This window comes from Oncorhynchus kisutch, linkage group LG18 (assembly GCF_002021735.2).
Source record: "Oncorhynchus kisutch isolate 150728-3 linkage group LG18, Okis_V2, whole genome shotgun sequence".
Lineage (NCBI taxonomy): Eukaryota > Metazoa > Chordata > Actinopteri > Salmoniformes > Salmonidae > Oncorhynchus > Oncorhynchus kisutch.
This window is the reverse complement of record NC_034191.2, coordinates 39,126,041-39,145,244: the sequence shown is the minus strand read 5'-3', so window position 1 is coordinate 39,145,244 and position 19,204 is coordinate 39,126,041. Positions and strand designations below refer to the sequence as shown.

Here is a 19,204-nt window from a genome sequence, read left to right as displayed (position 1 = left end):
GGCCCCCTTCTCCTTGTACAGAGGGACACGTTTCTCTCTCCAGGGGTGGTTAAGTCCAGATGTGTGTGTGCTTGAAGATGTTTTTGTGGAATTTCTTTGAGAGAGAGAGAGAGAGAGACTACTTCACCACCTTCCACGGTTGGGCCCTGTGCTGGAGGAGCGAGGGAGAGAGAAAAGGAGGGTGGAGTGTGTCACTCTACATGGACTGCTTCCTCTAGAAAGAGGGAGGGAGAGAGTGCAAGAAGAAGGTATAGATAGAGTGAGTGACTGAGAGGGAGAAAATGAGTAAGAGGGGAGGTGGTGGCAGCTGGGTCACTCCTACACATGGCTCCAGAGAAGTTGTAAAAACAAAACGTTGCCCGGTCGCTCTGAAGTGGACCACTCACATTCTGGGAGCATTAAACAACTGTTAAAGCCGACCAATAAACAGGAAGGAGAGAGATGAAGTACAGAGCCACGGTAAGAGAAGAACTGCTCACTCATTCTGCTCAAAGGCATTTGGAACTTGGAGGCAGCACTCTGCATCACAACGGTACACGTTTCATGCTGAGTCGTGTGTGTGTGTGTGTGTGTGTGTGTGTGTGTGTGTGTGTGTGTGTGTGTGTGTGTGTGTGCGCGCTTCTGTTTAAATTGTGTACATGTGGCGGTGCTGAAGGACATGCATCTAAGGGCAGCAAATATATATGGCTGTTCCCTTCTAGGGGAGAGGGAGCCGGTCGTTGGAGGTTTCGGTCGAGTGAGTATTCTGTAACAGCTTTGTCAATCAGTACTCTCGAACTCCAAGGACACAGGAGAGGGGGAGCGTTGCTGGGTTTTTGACCACAAAGCACCAGTTTCTCCTGGTACCAACCTAGTTATCCAGCTATGAAATGATCTAGTCTTCATATCTAGCTCTCCATCCATCACTTGTAACTGGGGGGTTGACCACAAAGCCCGTAGCCAGTTTCTCCTGAGTCCTGACTCTGACTCACCTGTAATCTATCTATGAATTCCTCTCCCAAGTTCTCTTCCTATCCGTGGCTGTATTCATTAGGCACCAAAACGGACTGAAACCGGATGGGACTACCCGAACTTGTCCAATGAGAAAATCTCGTTCTACTTTTCCATTGCAAAACGTTTCGCAAAAGTGTTCTGTATTGAATACGGCCCAGTTCTAATGTCAACGCGGTATCTATGTGGCGTTATCTGTTGGTGTGTTTTTTTTTCATTTCACCTTTATTTAACCAGGTAGGCTAGTTGAGAACAAGTTCTCATTTGCAACTGCGACCTGGCCAAGATAAAGCATAGCAGTGTGAGCATACAACAAAGAGTTACACATGGAGTAAACAGTTAACAAGTCAATAACACAGTAGAAAACAAAGGGGGGGTCTATATACAATGTGTGCAAAAGGCATGAGGAGGTAGGCAAATAATTACAATTTTGCAGATTAACACTGGAGTGATAAATGATCAGATGGTCATGTACAGGTAGAGATATTGGTGTGCAGAAGAGCAGAAAAGTAAATAAATAAAAACAGTGTGGGGATGAGGTAGGTGAAAAGGGTGGGCTATTTACCAATAGACCATATACAGCTGCAGCGATCGGTTAGCTGCTCAGATAGCTGATGTTTGAAGTTGGTGAGGGAGATAAAAGTCTCCAACTTCAGCGATTTTTGCAATTCGTTCCAGTCACAGGCAGCAGAGTACTGGAACGAAAGGCGGCCAAATGAGGTGTTGGCTTTAGGGATGATCAGTGAGATACACCTGCTGGAGCGCGTGCTACGGATGGGTGTTGCCATCGTGACCAGTGAGCTGAGATAAGGCGGAGCTTTACCTAGCATAGACTTGTAGATGACCTGGAGCCAGTGGGTCTGGCGACGAATATGTAGCGAGGGCCAGCCGACTAGAGCATACAAGTCGCAGTGGTGGGTGGTATAAGGTGCTTTAGTGACAAAACGGATGGCACTGTGATAGACTGCATCCAGTTTGCTGAGTAGAGTGTTGGAAGCCATTTTGTAGATGACATCGCCGAAGTCGAGGATCGGTAGGATAGTCAGTTTTACTAGGGTAAGCTTGGCGGCTTGAGTGAAGGAGGCTTTGTTGCGGAATAGAAAGCCGACTCTTGATTTGATTTTCGATTGGAGATGTTTGATATGAGTCTGGAAGGAGAGTTTGCAGTCTAGCCAGACACCTAGGTACTTATAGACGTCCACATATTCTAGGTCGGAACCATCCAGGGTGGTGATGCTAGTCGGGCATGCAGGTGCAGGCAGCGACCGGTTGAAAAGCATGCATTTGGTTTTACTAGCGTTTAAGAGCAGTTGGAGGCCACGGAAGGAGTGTTGTATGGCATTGAAGCTTGTTTGGAGGTTAGATAGCACAGTGTCCAAAGACGGGCCGAAAGTATATAGAATGGTGTCGTCTGCGTAGAGGTGGATCAGGGAATCGCCCGCAGCAAGAGCAACATCATTGATATACACAGAGAAAAGAGTCGGCCCGAGAATTGAACCCTGTGGCACCCCCATAGAGACTGCCAGAGGACCGGACAGCATGCCCTCCGATTTGACACACTGAACTCTGTCTGCAAAGTAATTGGTGAACCAGGCAAGGCAGTCATCCGAAAAACCGAGGCTACTGAGTCTGCCGATAAGAATATGGTGATTGACAGAGTCGAAAGCCTTGGCAAGGTCGATGAAGACGGCTGCACAGTACTGTCTTTTATCGATGGCGGTTATGATATCGTTTAGTACCTTGAGCGTGGCTGAGGTGCACCCGTGACCGGCTCGGAAACCAGATTGCACAGCGGAGAAGGTACGGTGGGATTCGAGATGGTCAGTGACCTGTTTGTTGACTTGGCTTTCGAAGACCTTAGATAGGCAGGGCAGGATGGATATAGGTCTGTAACAGTTTGGGTCCAGGGTGTCTCCCCCTTTGAAGAGGGGGATGACTGCGGCAGCTTTCCAATCCTTGGGGATCTCAGACGAGATGAAAGAGAGGTTGAACAGGCTGGTAATAGGGGTTGCGACAATGGTGGCAGATAGTTTCAGAAATAGAGGGTCCAGATTGTCAAGCCCAGCTGATTTGTACGGGTCCAGGTTTTGCAGCTCTTTCAGAACATCTGCTATCTGGATTTGGGTAAAGGAGAACCTGGAGAGGCTTGGGCGAGGAGCTGCGGGGGGGGCGGAGCTGTTGGCCGAGGTTGAAGTAGCCAGGCGGAAGGCATGGCCAGCCGTTGAGAAATGCTTATTGAAGTTTTCGATAATCATGGATTTATCAGTGGTGACCGTGTTACCTAGCCTCAGTGCAGTGGGCAGCTGGGAGGAGGTGCTCTTGTTCTCCATGGACTTCACAGTGTCCCAGAACTTTTTGGAGTTGGAGCTACAGGATGCAAACTTCTGCCTGAAGAAGCTGGCCTTAGCTTTCCTGACTGACTGCGTGTATTGGTTCCGGACTTCCCTGAACAGTTGCATATCACGGGGACTATTCGATGCTATTGCAGTCCGCCACAGGATGTTTTTGTGCTGGTCGAGGGCAGTCAGGTCTGGGGTGAACCAAGGGCTGTATCTGTTCTTAGTTCTGCATTTTTTGAACGGAGCATGCTTATCTAAAACGGTGAGGAAGTTACTTTTAAAGAATGACCAGGCATCCTCAACTGACGGGATGAGGTCAATGTCCTTCCAGGATACCCGGGCCAGGTCGATTAGAAAGGCCTGCTCACAGAAGTGTTTTAGGGAGCGTTTGACAGTGATGAGGGGTGGTCGTTTGACTGGCGGGCCTGTGTTGTGACGGCAGGCCTGTGTTGTGACGGCGGGCCTGTGTTGTGACGCTGGGCCTGGATTATTTGACGCTGACTGGGAGTGCGAGGGAGGATATGAATGAAACTACTGTCAGTCTGTCACAGTACCGAGGCAGCGCTCCAAGTTTTCCCCAACCCCACTGTATACCTTCCGGTCACTGTCACCTCCTCAGCCTGGGGACTTTATAGAGAGAGATGGATGACTCATCTTGGATTTAACCCATTTAAAAAAAAAATTTTAGCATGGGCATTGCCATTGAGGACTTCTGCTTCGGACATTTTTAAAGTAGTCAACTCGGTGAGGATTCCTATTAGTTGTAGCCTCAACCCATGCTGCCACAGACACTATAATGATACAGATAGAGTCATCTTTGTGTGTGACTGAGTCTCTGGGGGAGGGGACTGGGAGGGAAGACTGTGGTAGTGTCCCAATAATATGGTTCTTCCCGAAGTGTGCACTTGTTCCCTACTACTGTACAACTGTAAAACCATTGGATTGGTCAAGTCATAGGCTAGGAGGTTTCCACCATTTACTTCAACCTGTCATTTAATTTCAAATAATTTCTGTCTCATCATTATTTTTTTCTCCCTCAGCCTGCTTTAAAATCCCTTTTGACGGGTGTGGTCACTTGAAACACTTCCCATTGAAAACCGTCGATTTTCAGTGATATTTCCACCACCTCAGTCAAAATCCCAATTCAACCCCTGGTTGTATGTCATAGCGTTTTGATAGACCAAATAGGATTTGTACAGTTTCCATAGGTTTGTTTAGTTAACTTCAAGGGCACCGCATGTTATCGAAAGAGTGCTAGTGTGTGTGTCTGAACCAATGCTGCCGTGAACCTCCAGCTGCCGTGAACCTCCAGCTGCCGTGAACCTCCAGCTGCCGTGAACCTCCAGCTGCCGTGAACCTCCAGCATTTAATAAGGAAGATGTGGACGAGACCCTTTTTGAACAGGGTCGTATTCACTAGTCCCCAAACGGAAGAAAACTGCCCGGAGCTACGAGGGTCTTTTCTTATTTGTTGCAAAAACCAGGTGCCCCATTCCCAGGGTCTGACATCTTGTAAGGAGTGCATTAGAAGTTGTCCAGACTAGTTAAGGTGGAATGAATCAAATATTTAGATTTTTTTGAGTTGCAATATGACCGATCATTCCGGTGTCCTGCTAGTCTCTCCTTGAAAGTAGCACTCTTTGAGACTGCAATGAAAGCTACTCATGCTATATGACCCTCATTGTATACAATACTTTAGCCTGCAATAGATGACCTTGCTATCGCCTCCATCTCTCTCCCTGTCAGTTGCTCCTGATTTTTTTGTATTATCTCATTGAGAAGAAATGCTGTTAATTTTAGGGGCTGGTGCACAGAGACCCACTGATTACAGAATACACTGAGTGTCCCCCTGAGAGACTGAATCAGTCACCGCTGCCTCTTATTGGCTGTACGGTTGCTTTTTCTTTTTAATTGGCTGAACTGCTGAAGTGGGGAAAGGACTAGTTTGCGTTACAGGAAACGTTTAGCAGAGAGAAAGTTAGAGAACGGAGCCATTGATTTGAACCTGTTGACTGGTGTTCTTGAAATGCCCTCCAACCATTCGGTCTGTGTTTTGGGCTGGACATGAATATTAGAACTTGTTCTTTTTTTTTTTTGAAGGGGAATATTATTATAATTTTTTGAGTGGGAGATGGAGAATGTTGTCACCTGCCAACGTCGAGCTATTGTCACACCTGTCCTTTCCCCTATACACACACGTGCATGTGCACACCTTCACACACGCCCCTCTTTTCCAAGCCTTAAGGGGGGGGGGGGGGGGATTTGTCATAGCAAATACTGGTCTCCTTAGACCTCTTTTTAAAACCGCTCTTCCCAAGGCTATCATCATAAACCCTTATTGATTTAACTTAAGTAGGTTCTCAGTCTGTGTTTCCGTGTGAAAGATTTCTACAGTAACACTTCCTATGAATACCCGCTTTGTAACGTATTCTAAGCGTTTATAACAAGCCATGCATTAGAACACACGATATAGGCACTAATAGCAGTTCAAATATACAATACATCCGAAAGTTATGCTTTAAAAGTGAAAGTGCGCAGGATACCGTGTTGTGGTTTGATACATTTCTTGACTGTTTAAAAAAACAAAAACATTTTGCTTCCATGCTAACTTGCTAAATGGCCACTTTTGACCTCACATGCTGTCATGGAAAACCCAGAAGCTTCAGTCAGCCGACAACCTTGAGGAAGACCATGACTGCTGTCCCCTGTCAGTTCTGTAGTGAGTCACAATATGTAGTCGGGTGTGTGATCCCATGTCTGTGTAAACAACTAAAGTATCCATCTGTGCTCGCTCTCTTTCCCTCTCGGCATTCCTCTGTTTTTGATAAGACGAAAGAGCGGAGGAGGGTCAGACAACTGATTCATAGTGGCAGTGTTCAAAAGGGTAAAACTCTGAGTGGCTAACCATGCTCTCCGTAGGATCAGATTACACGCATATGTGTTATTTGTTACGCTGGCTGAATCAGAACAGGGGGGGGAATATTCTCCACTTTCCAAAAGACATAAATCCCTCCCTGTTCTTGCTCTAATGCTGCGGTTAGGTGGCACGAGGTAGACTGCAAACCGGATGTAATTGTTTTCAATGAGAGACCGACGGTGAATGCAGTCAAAAGATATTTCAACTTTTGTGGTCTTCCGTAGTTGTTTTCTCCCGGATGTTGATTTGCAGTGTTGCCTGAAATCACCATAGCAACGGATACAGTCGTGCTGGCTTGCCGTTGCCATCACCGGCTTTCTTGTGCTGCTATGCCGACTGGTATGATGTTTTTGCTTCCCTCGTCTACAATAAACGCAGCATTAGTCTTACTCTTCCACTGAGCTCATTTACCCGAGGAAATATGATCAAGAAGTGACCTTTTTATAAAGAAGCCTTTATTCATGGGTTAATATAACAGGATACCATGGCTAAGGACCACTTACAGTTGATTCAAAATAGAAACATAACCACTTACAAGTCACTCACTGTAACTGTAATGGATGGTATGTTAATTTGTCATAGCTGTTATGCCTCCGACTTTAAAGATGCTGAAAATGCAAATGAACCCATTTAGCTGCTTGGTCCATATCCCTTACATCGGGGCTTATATAAACTCAGCAAAAAAAGAAACGTCCCTTTTTCAGGACCCTGTCTTCCAAAGATAATTCATTAAAATCCAGGTAACTTCACAGATTTTCATTGTAAAGGGTTTAAACACTGTTTCTCATGCTTGTTCAATGAACCATAAACAATTAATGAACATGCACCTGTGGAACGGTCGTTAAGACACTAACAGGTTACAGACAGTAGGCAATTAAGGTCACAGTTATGAAAATGTAGGACACTAAAGAGGCCTTTCTACTGACTCTGAAAAACTTGTAGGCCTGTTGCAAGGCAGGTCCTCACCAGACAACACCGGCAATAAGGTCACCTATGGGCACAAACCCACTGTCGTTGGACCAGACAGATCTGGCAAAAAGTGCTCTTCACTGACGAGTCGCGGTTTTGTCTCACCAGGGGTGATGGTCGGATTTGCGTTTATCGTCGAAGGAATGAGCGTTACACCGAGGCCTGTACTCTGGAGCAGGATCGATTTGGAGGTGGAGGGTCAGTCAAGGTCTGGGGCAGTGTGTCACAGCATCATCAAACTGAGCTTGTTGTCATTGCAGGCAATCTCAAAGCTGTGCGTTACAGGGAAGACATCCTCCTCCCTCATGTGGTACCCTTCCTGCAGGCTGATCCTGACATGACTCTCCAGCATGACAATGCCACCAGCCATACTGCTCATTCTGTGCGTGTTTTCCTGCAAGACAGGAATGTCAGTGTTCTTCCATGGCCAGCGAAGAGCCCGGATCTCAATCCCATTGACCACGTCTGGGACCTGTTGGATCAGAGGGTGAGGGCTAGGGCCATTCCCCCCAGAAATGTCCGGGAACTTGCAGGTGCCTTGGTGGAAGAGTGGGGTAACATCTCACAGCAAATCTGGTGCAGTCCATGAGGAGGAGATGCACGGCAGTACTTAATGCAGCTGGTGGCCACACCAGATACTGACTGTTACTTTTGAACCCTCCCCCCCCCCCCCCCCCCCCCCCCTTTGTTCAAGGACACATTATTACATTTCTGTTAGTCACATGTCTGTCGAACTTGTTCAGTTTATGTCTGTTGTTGAATCTTACGTTCATACAAATATTTACACACGTTAAGTTTGCCGAAAATGAACGCAGTGAGAGGACGTTTATCACAATTTCGATTTTTTTTTTTAAGCAACCAAAAGACACTGCAAAGGTCAGGCAAAGGGCAAAGCATTGTTTTATGGTTATGCAGCAGACCCATTCATTCCCCTGAGCCGCACCCGGTTGTTCACTGCTCTGTGCAGATGAGTGAGTGAGTGAGTGTGTAAGGGAGAGGGAACACAGCAGTGGGCCTAGTCGGGCTCCCGGCTCCTTTGTTTTCCTCACAGGATTTGGAAAAGGTGACCGCATGCTGTTAGCGGCAAGTACTGTAACGAGCGCAGGGGTGTTGGTGTGTTCAACAAAGACGTGTGGTGGGAAGGGGCAGAGGGTGGGGAGGCAGGAAAACACAAAAAGCCCCATTTTGAGGAACAATGAAGTGATGGAGAGCGAGGTGGTGTTGGGAGAACTCTGCGAGAATGGGAAACCAAAAGCGGGGGAAAAGGGGTTCCTCTCCCTGTCAGAGAGAACTCCCTCCCTGTGTTAAGAAGAACGTTGGCACTGTGCCATCGTTTCTTGAAATGCTTTCCCCATAGAAATGGAATCAATAGAACGGTCCACCCACCCATCATGTCATCATTAACTTAGATGGGGAAGTCCATTCTAGTAATTCCATTTCTATGGCTTTCCCCTTGCTGTTGGAGCCCCCCCCCCCAGTCGGGGTCTCAACTTACTTTTGCGAGTTCGAACAGTAGAGTGGACAAGGTGCAATTTCAACATTTGATGGTGTATCAGATGTCTTTCTCTTATGTCAGTTACTGATAGTCACTCAATTAGCCCATGTCAGCTAAAATGTTTTAGATTGCTAAATTAGTTTAGCGGCCAGCTATCTGAAGTTGTTATCGTGGTCGAATTACCAGTCAGGTGCCCCCCATTGATTTTGTTAGTCACCCGCAAGCAACTGCGGCCCCTCGTGAGTATATTTGTGGCCCCCACCCCCCCACTTTCCCATCCCTGGATTACATGGCCAGATAACAGGCTTCTCACTAACTGGGAGAAATGGGGATCCTCATCTCCCTGTCAGAGAGAGGACTCACTCCCTGTGTTAAAAAGAATGTTGGCAATGTTCCATAATTTCTTGGAATGTTTTCCCATGGAAATATAATCAGCAGAATGGCACATGGCATCATTAGGGAAAGATACCTAGACAGTTGTACAACTGAATGCATTCAACTGAAATGGGTCTTCTGCGTTTAACTCAACCCCTCTGAATCAGAGAGGTGCGGGGGGGCTGCCTTAATCAACATCCACATCTAACTGTGACCTTGTCAGCTCGGGGATTCGATCCAGCAAACTTTCGGTTACTGGCCCAAGGCTCTAACCACTAGGCTACCTTCTAACCCATAATTATATTGCTATAGCTTTCCCCTGGCTGTTGGAGCGATTTAGATGCCCAGATAACAGGCTTCTTGCTAACGAGCCCAACAAACCCTGGGAGAGAGACTTCTCTCAGCGCAGCACCGCCCTGAGGCGGACCACTTTTTTCCTCAGGAACTGCAGGTTCTTTGTTCCTCTGGCTGTGTGAAACGATAACCCACCAAGACTCGGGGCCCGTATTCCAAAAGCCTCTGAGTCGGATGTGCTGATCTAGAACCGGGTTACCCCTCTCCATACCATTCGTTATGATCTGAAAAGGCAGAAAGTATTCCAGATCAGCCCGCCTTCTCTGGGGCTGTGAATACGGGCCTACGACTTGAAGGGGGGGGGGGACGGTGAAGGAGATGGAGGGGTGGTGGGGACCACAAACTACCTGAAGACCCTCGGAGGGATACAGTGTGAATGAAGTGAGAGTTAGAGGCTGGTGTGAAAGCTTGAGTCATCACCCTGTAAAGAATACAGATGTTGCATCTTAATTTGAGCCAGTTTGCTACGGCAGGAAAATAAACCTGCAGCAACAGGAAATGTGGATTATAATTAATGGACATTTTTGCAAGGGTTGATGCATCTTTCGTACGGGAAAATCAAGTCTGAAATTTCAAAGTGGAAATTCCGAACTTCAGAATTCTTTTTAATCTTCAAATGTGCTGCAGTGCAGGAAAGTTTTCCTGCAACAGGATGATCACATTAGTGATTGTAGCTGGAACAACTCGCCTGCCATTAAGTCATAACGCAAAACGACATGAGATGTTGTAATTAAGTGTTGGTGTGCGGAGTCTCCTCAAGCCCAGGCAATTCATTAGGATTGAAGTCTGACGGGCTCTACGCAGTCTATGCGAATGGAGCCGACAGAGGTCCGTTTGCCTCGCTGAAGTTCTACGTGTATTTGTGCGGCTGCATTCATGGAAGGCAAACGGACGGCCGTCTGCTCCGTTTTGCATAGACTGTGTAGAGCCCTTCACGACCAGGGTTTGCGTCACAATTGGCACCGTATTCCCTGCATAGTGCACTACTTTTAACCAGAGCCCTATGGGATCTAGTCAAAAGTAGTGCACTATATAGGGAGCAGGGTGCCATTTGGGACAACTATTGGGACTACTTCACTTCACACCTCTACTTCTACTTCACAGCTCTTCTGCCATCTCTCGTTATAGCTCCCTGTTGCATAAAGGAGTGAGAGGGAGGATGGAAGGAGGGATGAGGGGGAGCAGGGTAGGGTACCGTGTGAAGCAGGGAGTTGTTTTTGGAACATTGGGTGGGGGGTGAGTACAGTGATGGCGATGGATAAGGAATGGAATCGTTTCCTGGCACCACACGTTCCTCTCCAGACTCCTCCCCTCCTCTGCTACACTTGCATGTTCTGTCCGTTTCATCCTCTCTCTGTTTTTCTCCTCTGTGCTACAGGCCGTCTTGTCCACAGCTGCCTCACCTAGCCCTTAATTAGGAGGAGGAGCACCCCTATCCATCCCCTGAGCCGAGGCCCTAGTGTGTCAATAACGCAACAACAACATATGCAGCTGCTCTGTAGCGTGTGCGTGCGTGTGTGTGTGTGTGTGTGTGTGTGTGGTAATGAACATGGACAATAAACATTTGCGTGTGTGTGTGTGCTGGCATAATCATCGGTGCGTTCCCTGCCTCGTTGATGCGTCCAGAGCGTGGTGACAGATCTGTGTGGTACTGTATAGTGATAGTGAGCCATGGATCTAGGTAACATTCGCGATCTGGTGCGTAAAACTCAAGTCTCCATCGTAGAAAACCGGTTTCTGGGCGAACGCATTGACAAGCTGAAGGATGTAAGTTAAGTGTTTGGAATGCACGGTTTATTGTTAGACTGGGGGTTTTAGATTGGGGTGGGGCCTTTTTAAGACTTTGGTCCAAGTGGTAACTTTTTTCTTTCGGGGTTGGGTTTTCCTCCGCTTCTAGTTCATAAGCTTACAAAATGAGTTGCTTTCTGAGGAGAGCTCTTTGGTGTGGAACGCTGCAGAACTCCAGTTTCTACAATCACTTTCTGTCTGTGTATGTTATTGAATGTGTGTGGAAATGGGCACCTTTTTTTTTGTGAAGCGTAAAGTGTCATAGTGTGTGTCTTGAGGTACGTAGCTAGATTCCCGGGGCTGTTCTGAGCGCTTACTATTCAGGCATAAATGAACACACTGGGAGATGCTGGCGCGCAACGTTGATTTCAACTTAACCAGGGTCTGCTTAGAATGTCTCTTTGCCTCATCAATTTATAGAATTGCTTCCTTTTGCCAACCACCTCCTCCCTCTCCCCTCCCTCCAGGCTGTGGGGAGTGACGGGGTGCGGATCAGCATGGAGAGTGCCCTGACGGCCAGGGACCGGGTGGGTGTCCAGGACTTTGTCCTGCTGGAGAACCACACCAGCGAGGCGGCCTTCATCGAGAACCTGCGCAAGCGCTTCAAGGAGAACCTCATCTATGTAAGACTCCCACCCCAAATACTCTCACCTTCTGGGTCGACGCTTGTTTCTTTTGTTTCTTTTGCATAACGTGTTGCTGACCTAATGAATTGGTGCCTGCTGGAAAAATACATCTATCCCAGCGTTTCCCCCACTGTGTTGTCACCTCAAGACACCCTGAAGTGTCTCTCTCTCTCTCTCTCTCTCTCACTCACTCTCACTCTCTCAGACATACATCGGCTCAGTCCTGGTGTCGGTGAACCCCTACAAGGATCTGGAGATCTACACCAAGAACCACATGGAGCGCTACCGAGGCGTTAACTTCTACGAGGTCTCTCCCCACGTGTGAGTAACCTGAACCCGGGTACCCCAACCCCCCATTCTCCTCCTCCTCCTCCTCCTCCCATCCCAGTTGACTCAGTCGTGGACTAACAGGTGTGTAACGGAGAGGTTTTCAGAGTGTCCTCTCGGTTGAGCCTGTTTTTGTTTTGAGTTGCTAGGCGAAGAGGTTCATTCCTGGCCGGTTCCACCTCCTCTCTGACCACGGACGAACAATGGACTGTATTATTGGAGAGTCCTCCATGCGCTCAGTGTTCCCGGCTTCGCTGCTCCTCCACTCTGTTTTTCCCCTGTTCTACTCAACCATGTAGCCAAAATGTTTTCTGTCTGTCTGAGGGGGGGGGGCAGAGATGAATTGGCGACGGGTTGAAAGGAGGAATGCTGGGTTGATGGTGCAAGGTGGTACCAGAGGGGTGTTCCTCCTAGGAGGAGATTTCCCTGCCCCAGGCCTGCCCCCCCCCCCACTCCCAACCACCCTCTCCCGGGGCTTTCGGGTGGTGACTGATAGGGGTCTTTCTCGAGGGGTTGACGTTGGCGCTAACGTTATCTCAATTCTATGTTTCAAGGGAAGGGGAAAGGGGGGGGTACCTAGTCAGTTGCACAACTGAATGCACTCAGCTGAAATGTGTCTTCCACGTTTAACCCCACCCCTCTGAATCCCACACCCCTGTCGTGTGGGCAAAACGGGCTGAATAAACATGGCGCCCCTCTGATATTACATGGAGCCTGTTGTAACAGGACTGTTGTAGCTCACTTTACTGTGTGACCACCACACCTACCAAACGGGATCTTATTTAAAAGGGTAGAATCCTCTTTATTCGCCAAGTACATTTGCATGGACCAGGAATTTGACCCGGTGAAATGGTGAGGACAATAAAAACAATATAGAGGCAAAATAATTTCTAACGAATCCAAACTTTTTGTATCTGCACAGTTCTTCCTCCTCCACAGGACTTGACTGACTCAAGCTCTCTCTCTCTTTTTATTTCTCTTCATTCCTTCCTTCCTTCCTTCCTTCCTTCCTTCCTTCCTTCCTTCCTTCCTTCCTTCCAGCTACGCGGTGTCTGACAACTCGTACCGGTCAATGCGGACGGAGCGTAAGGACCAGTGCATCCTCATCTCTGGGGAGAGCGGTGCCGGCAAGACGGAGGCCTCAAAGAAGATCCTGCAGTACTACGCCGTGACCTGTCCCGCCAGCGACCAGGTGGAGACGGTCAAGGACCGCCTGCTGCAGTCCAACCCTGTCCTAGAGGTGACCGCCGGGGGGCGTTCCACGTCATCCGCTGCATGTGCCTGGCTTGGTCCAGTGTAAAACGAGACGTTATATTTCTGTGTGTGTGTGTATATGCGGCCTCTCCTGGAGTGTGAGCGGGGGTCTCTACTCATGTAGTGTACTGTGTTGAGGTGTGTTGGCTGGGATAGTGGAGTACAGATGGGGAGAAGATGTGTTAGGATCACAGCAGAGCAGTACAGACAGACAGACTGACTGACTGCCTGCCCTGTAATCTAGCCCCGTGTCTCAGCCATAGCACAACACACCTGACTGTCTGACCCCACTTTAACACATTATGTCTACCTCCTCCCATCTCCCCCTCTTCGTCCTCTCTCCTGTCTCCCACTCTTTTCTCTCTTCTTTCTTTGTGGACCTCCCCTCTTTTATCCTCTGTCTCCCTCCTCTCTGTCTCCCTCCTCTCTGTCTCCCTCCTCTCTGTCTCCCTCCTCTCTGCCTTCCTCCCTCCCTCCCTCTCTTCCTCCCTCTCTTACTCCCTATGTGTGTGATCCCAGGCTTTTGGAAACGCCAAAACGTTGCGCAACGACAACTCCAGCCGCTTCGGCAAATACATGGACATCCAGTTTGACTTCAAGGTGAGTGGTCACAAACACAGACGCTCGCGCGCGCGCGCACACAATGACTGAGTATGTTCCAGTAAGGGGGATACCAGTACATATCCACTGCCAGTCCTTCCATATTAACTTGTACAATATGTTTTTATTTTTCTACTCCTACGTTACTGTACTGTCCACGGGGCTCGTTTGTTTCCTGGGGGCGTGTACACCTGCATGTGGCTCTGTGTCTGTCTCAGTATCCCTGCCTCACCTCTCCTCCTCCCCCGTTCCCCGGTTCCCTCTCTCCCGGCGGCAGGGTGCACCGGTAGGGGGCCACATCCTCAACTACCTGCTGGAGAAGTCACGGGTGGTGCACCAGAACCACGGAGAGAGGAACTTCCACATCTTCTACCAGCTGATTGAGGGGGGTGAGGAGGACCTGCTGCGGCGCCTGGGCCTGGAGAGGAACCCCCAGCAGTACCAGTACCTTGTCAAGGTGGGGGACACCAGAGCTTCGCTCTATGGTTGTCTGGAATGGGACACGGTTCACTTTTGGACCAGAGTCTGTCCAGCTGTTTGGGGCTCAAAAGTCATGCAATCGTGTTGGATTTGAGATTTATCCCCGAGTCTCTCCTTTAGGGCAGGTGAGGTGTGTCTGTAGCTGCAGTTATCCCTGCCTTCTCTCTCTCTCTCTCGTCCATCCATCTTTCTCTCACTGACGTTCTCTCTACCGTGTGCTGTCTCTAGCCCAGTGGGAGCCTGTTTAATGGACCCAGTGTGTTAGTGCTGCTATAGAGACGCTCTCAGGTGAAGGAGTTGTCTATCCCTCCCCCACTGAGACCTACAAGACTTCTGCAAAAACACACACACACGCACGCGCGTCCGCACCGATTTAGTCAGCCAATGAACGTGTGTGTGTGTGTGTGTGTGTGTGTGTGTGTGCGTGCGTGTGTGTGTGCGCGCTGAATCTACAATTTAGTACGCATACATGTACAGCCTGTGGAGAGAGATCATGCAAAACATCAAACTGCTCCGTCTCTCAAAAAAACGTGTAAATCTCTTCACCTTGGTGGATGTTTTTGATTGAACTTTAGTTTGCACTCGCCTGACGAACACGAGCGCCTGTCTCCTGTTTACCAACACCGATTTCAGTGGTCGGCTGCTTTGGTCGAGGGAGGTTTTGAGTTGCCATGTGGTGTTTTTGGGTCTCTCAGGGGAACTGTCCCAAGGTGAGCTCCATCAACGACCGCAGCGACTGGAAGGTGGTGAGGAAGGCCCTGTCTGTCATCGGCTTCAGCGAGGACGAGGTGGAGGTAAGAACCTGTTTGTTGCCACACTCAGACGTGACGTCAGCCACTGAGGTGTGCTACCTCATACTACTACTGAGTACTGGTTCCCTTTGACTGTCTGACCAATCACGTCTGTGCTTTGGGTTCCGCCCTCTGTTTGGTTTCTGTAGTTGTGCAGCGGCATGCTGTACGCACCTGTTGTGCTGCGGTTGTGTGACTGTCTGTATTGACCAATGAAGGGATGTTATTTTACAGGGGATAAAGAGAGGGCGTGGTCGTGGTGAAAGAGCTGATTTGTGCTTTGTGCGAGTGTCTCTTGCACTTTCATGACTGTAGTCTGGGCTTGTGGCCAGAGCTCAGTGTGTATCAGTTCAGAAAGGGAAAGGGGGGAGAGCAGGTTATCTATCGTATACAGTACTAACACACACACACACGAGGCCAACTTCACTATATGCTTGCATGTGGAGGGAGGATGGTTGGCCCCCTTTTAGTTAGATTAGGCTTTATCAAATATAGTTTTCATACTTTCAGCCATCAAGATAGCGTTGTCTTTTAGCACATCGCAATAAAATGTGTCATCTTATCATGCCTAGTCTTCACATGGCTCTCTCTCTTTCTCTCTCTCTCTCTCTTTCTTTCTTTCTCTTTCTCTCTCTCTCTCTCTCTCTCTCTCTTTCTTTCTTTCTTTCTTTCTCTTTCTCTTTCTCTTTCTCTCTTTCTCTCTCTCTTTCTCTCTCCCTAGGAGCTGTTAAACATTATTGCCAGTGTTCTTCACTTGGGGAACATTCAGTATGGAGGAGAAGACAGTGGCAATGCCTACATCACTACAGACACACAGATCAAATACCTGGCGAGGGTATGACCCCCCCCCCCCCCCCACTTACTACAGTGTACCCATGGAAACACTACTCCTACTACACTCAGTCAGTCATGTACCGTGTCGTTACTCTCTTCCCCTAGCTCTGTACTTCCACTGCTCATTGTCTCAGTAGGATGGATAACATTGATGCTGGTGTTGTGTTGATGTTTTTGCTGTTGACGGTTTGCAGTTACTCGGTGTGGATGGCTTGGTCCTGAAAGAAGCGCTCACACACAAGACGATCATCGCCAAAGGGGAAGAGGTAGGCTGGAACCTTCTCTGCGTCAGTGTTCTTTTATATGCAGCCCGGTGAGAGACGTTCTGTAGTCAACATATATATCGGCATACAAAGGACTGTTTCCATTGTTCTCTGTGTGTGTGTCCATGTCTGATCTGTGTGTGTGTCCATGTCTGATCTGTGTGTGTGTCCATGTCTGATCTGTGTGTGTGTACATGTCTGATCTGTGTGTGTGTACATGTCTGATCTGTGTGTGTGTGTGTACATGTCTGATCTGTGTGTGTGTGTGTACATGTCTGATCTGTGGTGTGTGTGTGTGTACATGTCTGATCTGTGTGTGTGTCCATGTCTGATCTGTGTGTGTGTACATGTCTGATCTGTGTGTGTGTGTGTGTGTGTGTACATGTCTGATCTTGTGTGTGTGTGTACATGTCTGATCTGTGTGTGTGTGTGTGTGTACATGTCTGATCTGTGTGTGTGTGTGTGTGTACATGTCTGATCTGTGTGTGTGTGTGTGTGTACATGTCTGATCTGTGTGTGTGTGTGTAATTTGTGTGTGTGTACATGTCTGATCTGTGTGTGTGTGTGTGTACATGTCTGATCTGTGTGTGTGTGGTGTACTGTCTGATCTGTGTGTGTGTGTGTGTACATGTCTGATCTGTGTGTGTGTGTGTGTACATGTCTGATCTGTGTGTGTGTGTTACATGTCTGATCTGTGTGGGTGTGTGTACATGTCTGATCTGTGGGTGGTGTGTGGTACATGTCTGATCTGTGTGTGTGTGTGTACATGTCTGATCTGTGTGTGTGTGTGTACATGTCTGATCTGTGTGTGTTTGTGTGTGTGTGTACATGTCTGATCTGTGTGTGTGGTGTGTGTGTAGTGGGTGTACTGTCTGATCTGTGTGTGTGTGTGTGTGTACATGTCTGATCTGTGTGTGTGTGTGTGTGTGTGTACATGTCTGATCTGTGTGTGTGTGTGTTGTGTACATGTCTGATCTGTTGTGTGTGTGTGTGTAATGTCTATCTGTGTGCTGATCATGTGTGATCTGTGTGTGTGTGTACATGTCTGATCTGTGTGTGTGTGTGTGTGTGTACATGTCTGATCTTGTGTGTGTGTGTGTGGTACATGTCTGATCTGTGGTGTGTGTGTGGTACATGTCTGATCTGTGTGTGTGTGTGTGTGTACATGTCTGATCTGTGTGTGTGTGTGTGTGTGTACATGTCTGATCTGTGTGTGTGTGTGTGTGTGTACATGTCTGATCTGTGTGTGTGTGTGTGTGTACATGTCTGATCTGTGTGTGTGTGTGTGTACATGTCTGATCTGTGTGTGTGTGTGTACATGCTGATCTGTGTGTGTACATGTCTGATCTGTGTGTGTACATGTCTGATCTGTGTGTGTGTGTGTACATGTCTGATCTGTGTGTGTGTGTACATGTCTGATCTGTGTGTGTGTGTGTACATGTCTGATCTTGTGTGTGTGTGTACATGTCTGATCTGTGTGTGTGTGTGTGTACATGTCTGATCTGTGTGTGGTACATGTCTGATCTGTGTGTGTACATGTCTGATCTGTGTGTGTGTGTGTACATGTCTGATCTGTGTGTGTGTGTGTGTGTACATGTCTGATCTGTGTGTGTGTGTGTACATGTCTGATCTGTGTTTGTACATGTCTGATCTGTGTGTGTGTGTACATGTCTGATCTGTGTGTGTGTGTACATGTCTGATCTGTGTTGTGTACATGTCTGATCTGTGTGTGTGTGTGTACATGTCTGATCTGTGTGTGTGTGTACATGTCTGATCTGTGTGGTGTGTACATGTCTGATCTGTGTGTGTGTGTACATGTCTGATCTCTGTGTGTGTGTACATGTCTGATCTCTGTGTGTGTGTACATGTCTGATCTCTGTGTGTGTACATGTCTGATCTCTGTGTGTGTGTACATGTCTGATCTGTGTGTGTGTGTGTACATGTCTGATCTGTGTGTGTGTGTGTACATGTCTGATCTGTGTGTGTGTGTGTACATGTCTGATCTGTGTGTGTGTGTGTGTGTACATGTCTGATCTGTGTGTGTGTGTGTGTGTGTGTACATGTGTGGTGTGTGTACATGTCTGATCTGTGTGTGTGTGTGTGTGTGTGTACATGTGTGTGTGTGTGTACATGTCTGATCTGTGTGTGTGTGTACATGTCTGATCTGTGTGTGTGTGTACATGTCTGATCTGTGTGTGTGTGTACATGTCTGATCTGTGTGTGTGTTGTGTGTGTGTACATGTCTGATCTGTGTGTGTGTGTGTGTGTGTGTGTACATGTCTGATCTGTGTGTGTGTACATGTCTGATCTGTGTGTGTGTGTGTGTGTACATGTCTGATCTGTGTGTGTACATGTCTGATCTGTGTGTGTGTACGTACATGTCTGATCTGTGTGTGTGTACGTACATGTCTGATCTGTGTGTGTGTACGTACATGTCTGATCTGTGTGTGCGTACATGTCTGATCTGTGTGTGTGCGTACATGTCTGATCTGTGTGTGTGTGTACGTACATGTCTGATCTGTGTGTGTGTGTGTGTGTGTACGTACATGTCTGATCTGTGTGTGTGTGTGTGTGCGTACATGTCTGATCTGTGTGTGTGTGTACGTACATGTCTGATCTGTGTGTGTGTGTGTGTGTACGTACATGTCTGATCTGTGTGTGTGTGTGTACATGTCTGATCTGTGTGTGTGTGTGCATGTCTGATCTGTGTGTGTGTGTGTGTGTGTGTACACGTCTGATCTGTGTGTGTGTGTGTACATGTCTGATCTGTGTGTGTGTGTGTGTACATGTCTGATCTGTGTGT

At 48.0% G+C, this 19,204-nt stretch overlaps 1 protein-coding gene across 6 annotated transcripts in view; it reads left to right on the top strand.

Moving 5' to 3' along the window:
• Positions 1-19,204, top strand: part of LOC109909366 (unconventional myosin-Ic-like) — a 57,340-nt gene that overhangs the window by 23,316 nt on the left and 14,820 nt on the right. For 5 of the 6 annotated variants that reach the window (XM_031796008.1, XM_031796007.1, XM_031796011.1 and 2 more), the window contains 8 exons: positions 11,694-11,849; positions 12,058-12,173; positions 13,221-13,419; positions 13,953-14,033; positions 14,311-14,490; positions 15,209-15,307; positions 16,026-16,139; positions 16,333-16,404. In XM_031796008.1, coding sequence (XP_031651868.1) covers positions 11,694-11,849; positions 12,058-12,173; positions 13,221-13,419; positions 13,953-14,033; positions 14,311-14,490; positions 15,209-15,307; positions 16,026-16,139; positions 16,333-16,404 — 1,017 coding nt within the window. Of the gene's footprint in view, positions 1-333; positions 460-11,693; positions 11,850-12,057; positions 12,174-13,220; positions 13,420-13,952; positions 14,034-14,310; positions 14,491-15,208; positions 15,308-16,025; positions 16,140-16,332; positions 16,405-19,204 lie in introns of those variants that run through there. The other variant, XM_031796009.1, reaches the window with a different exon arrangement.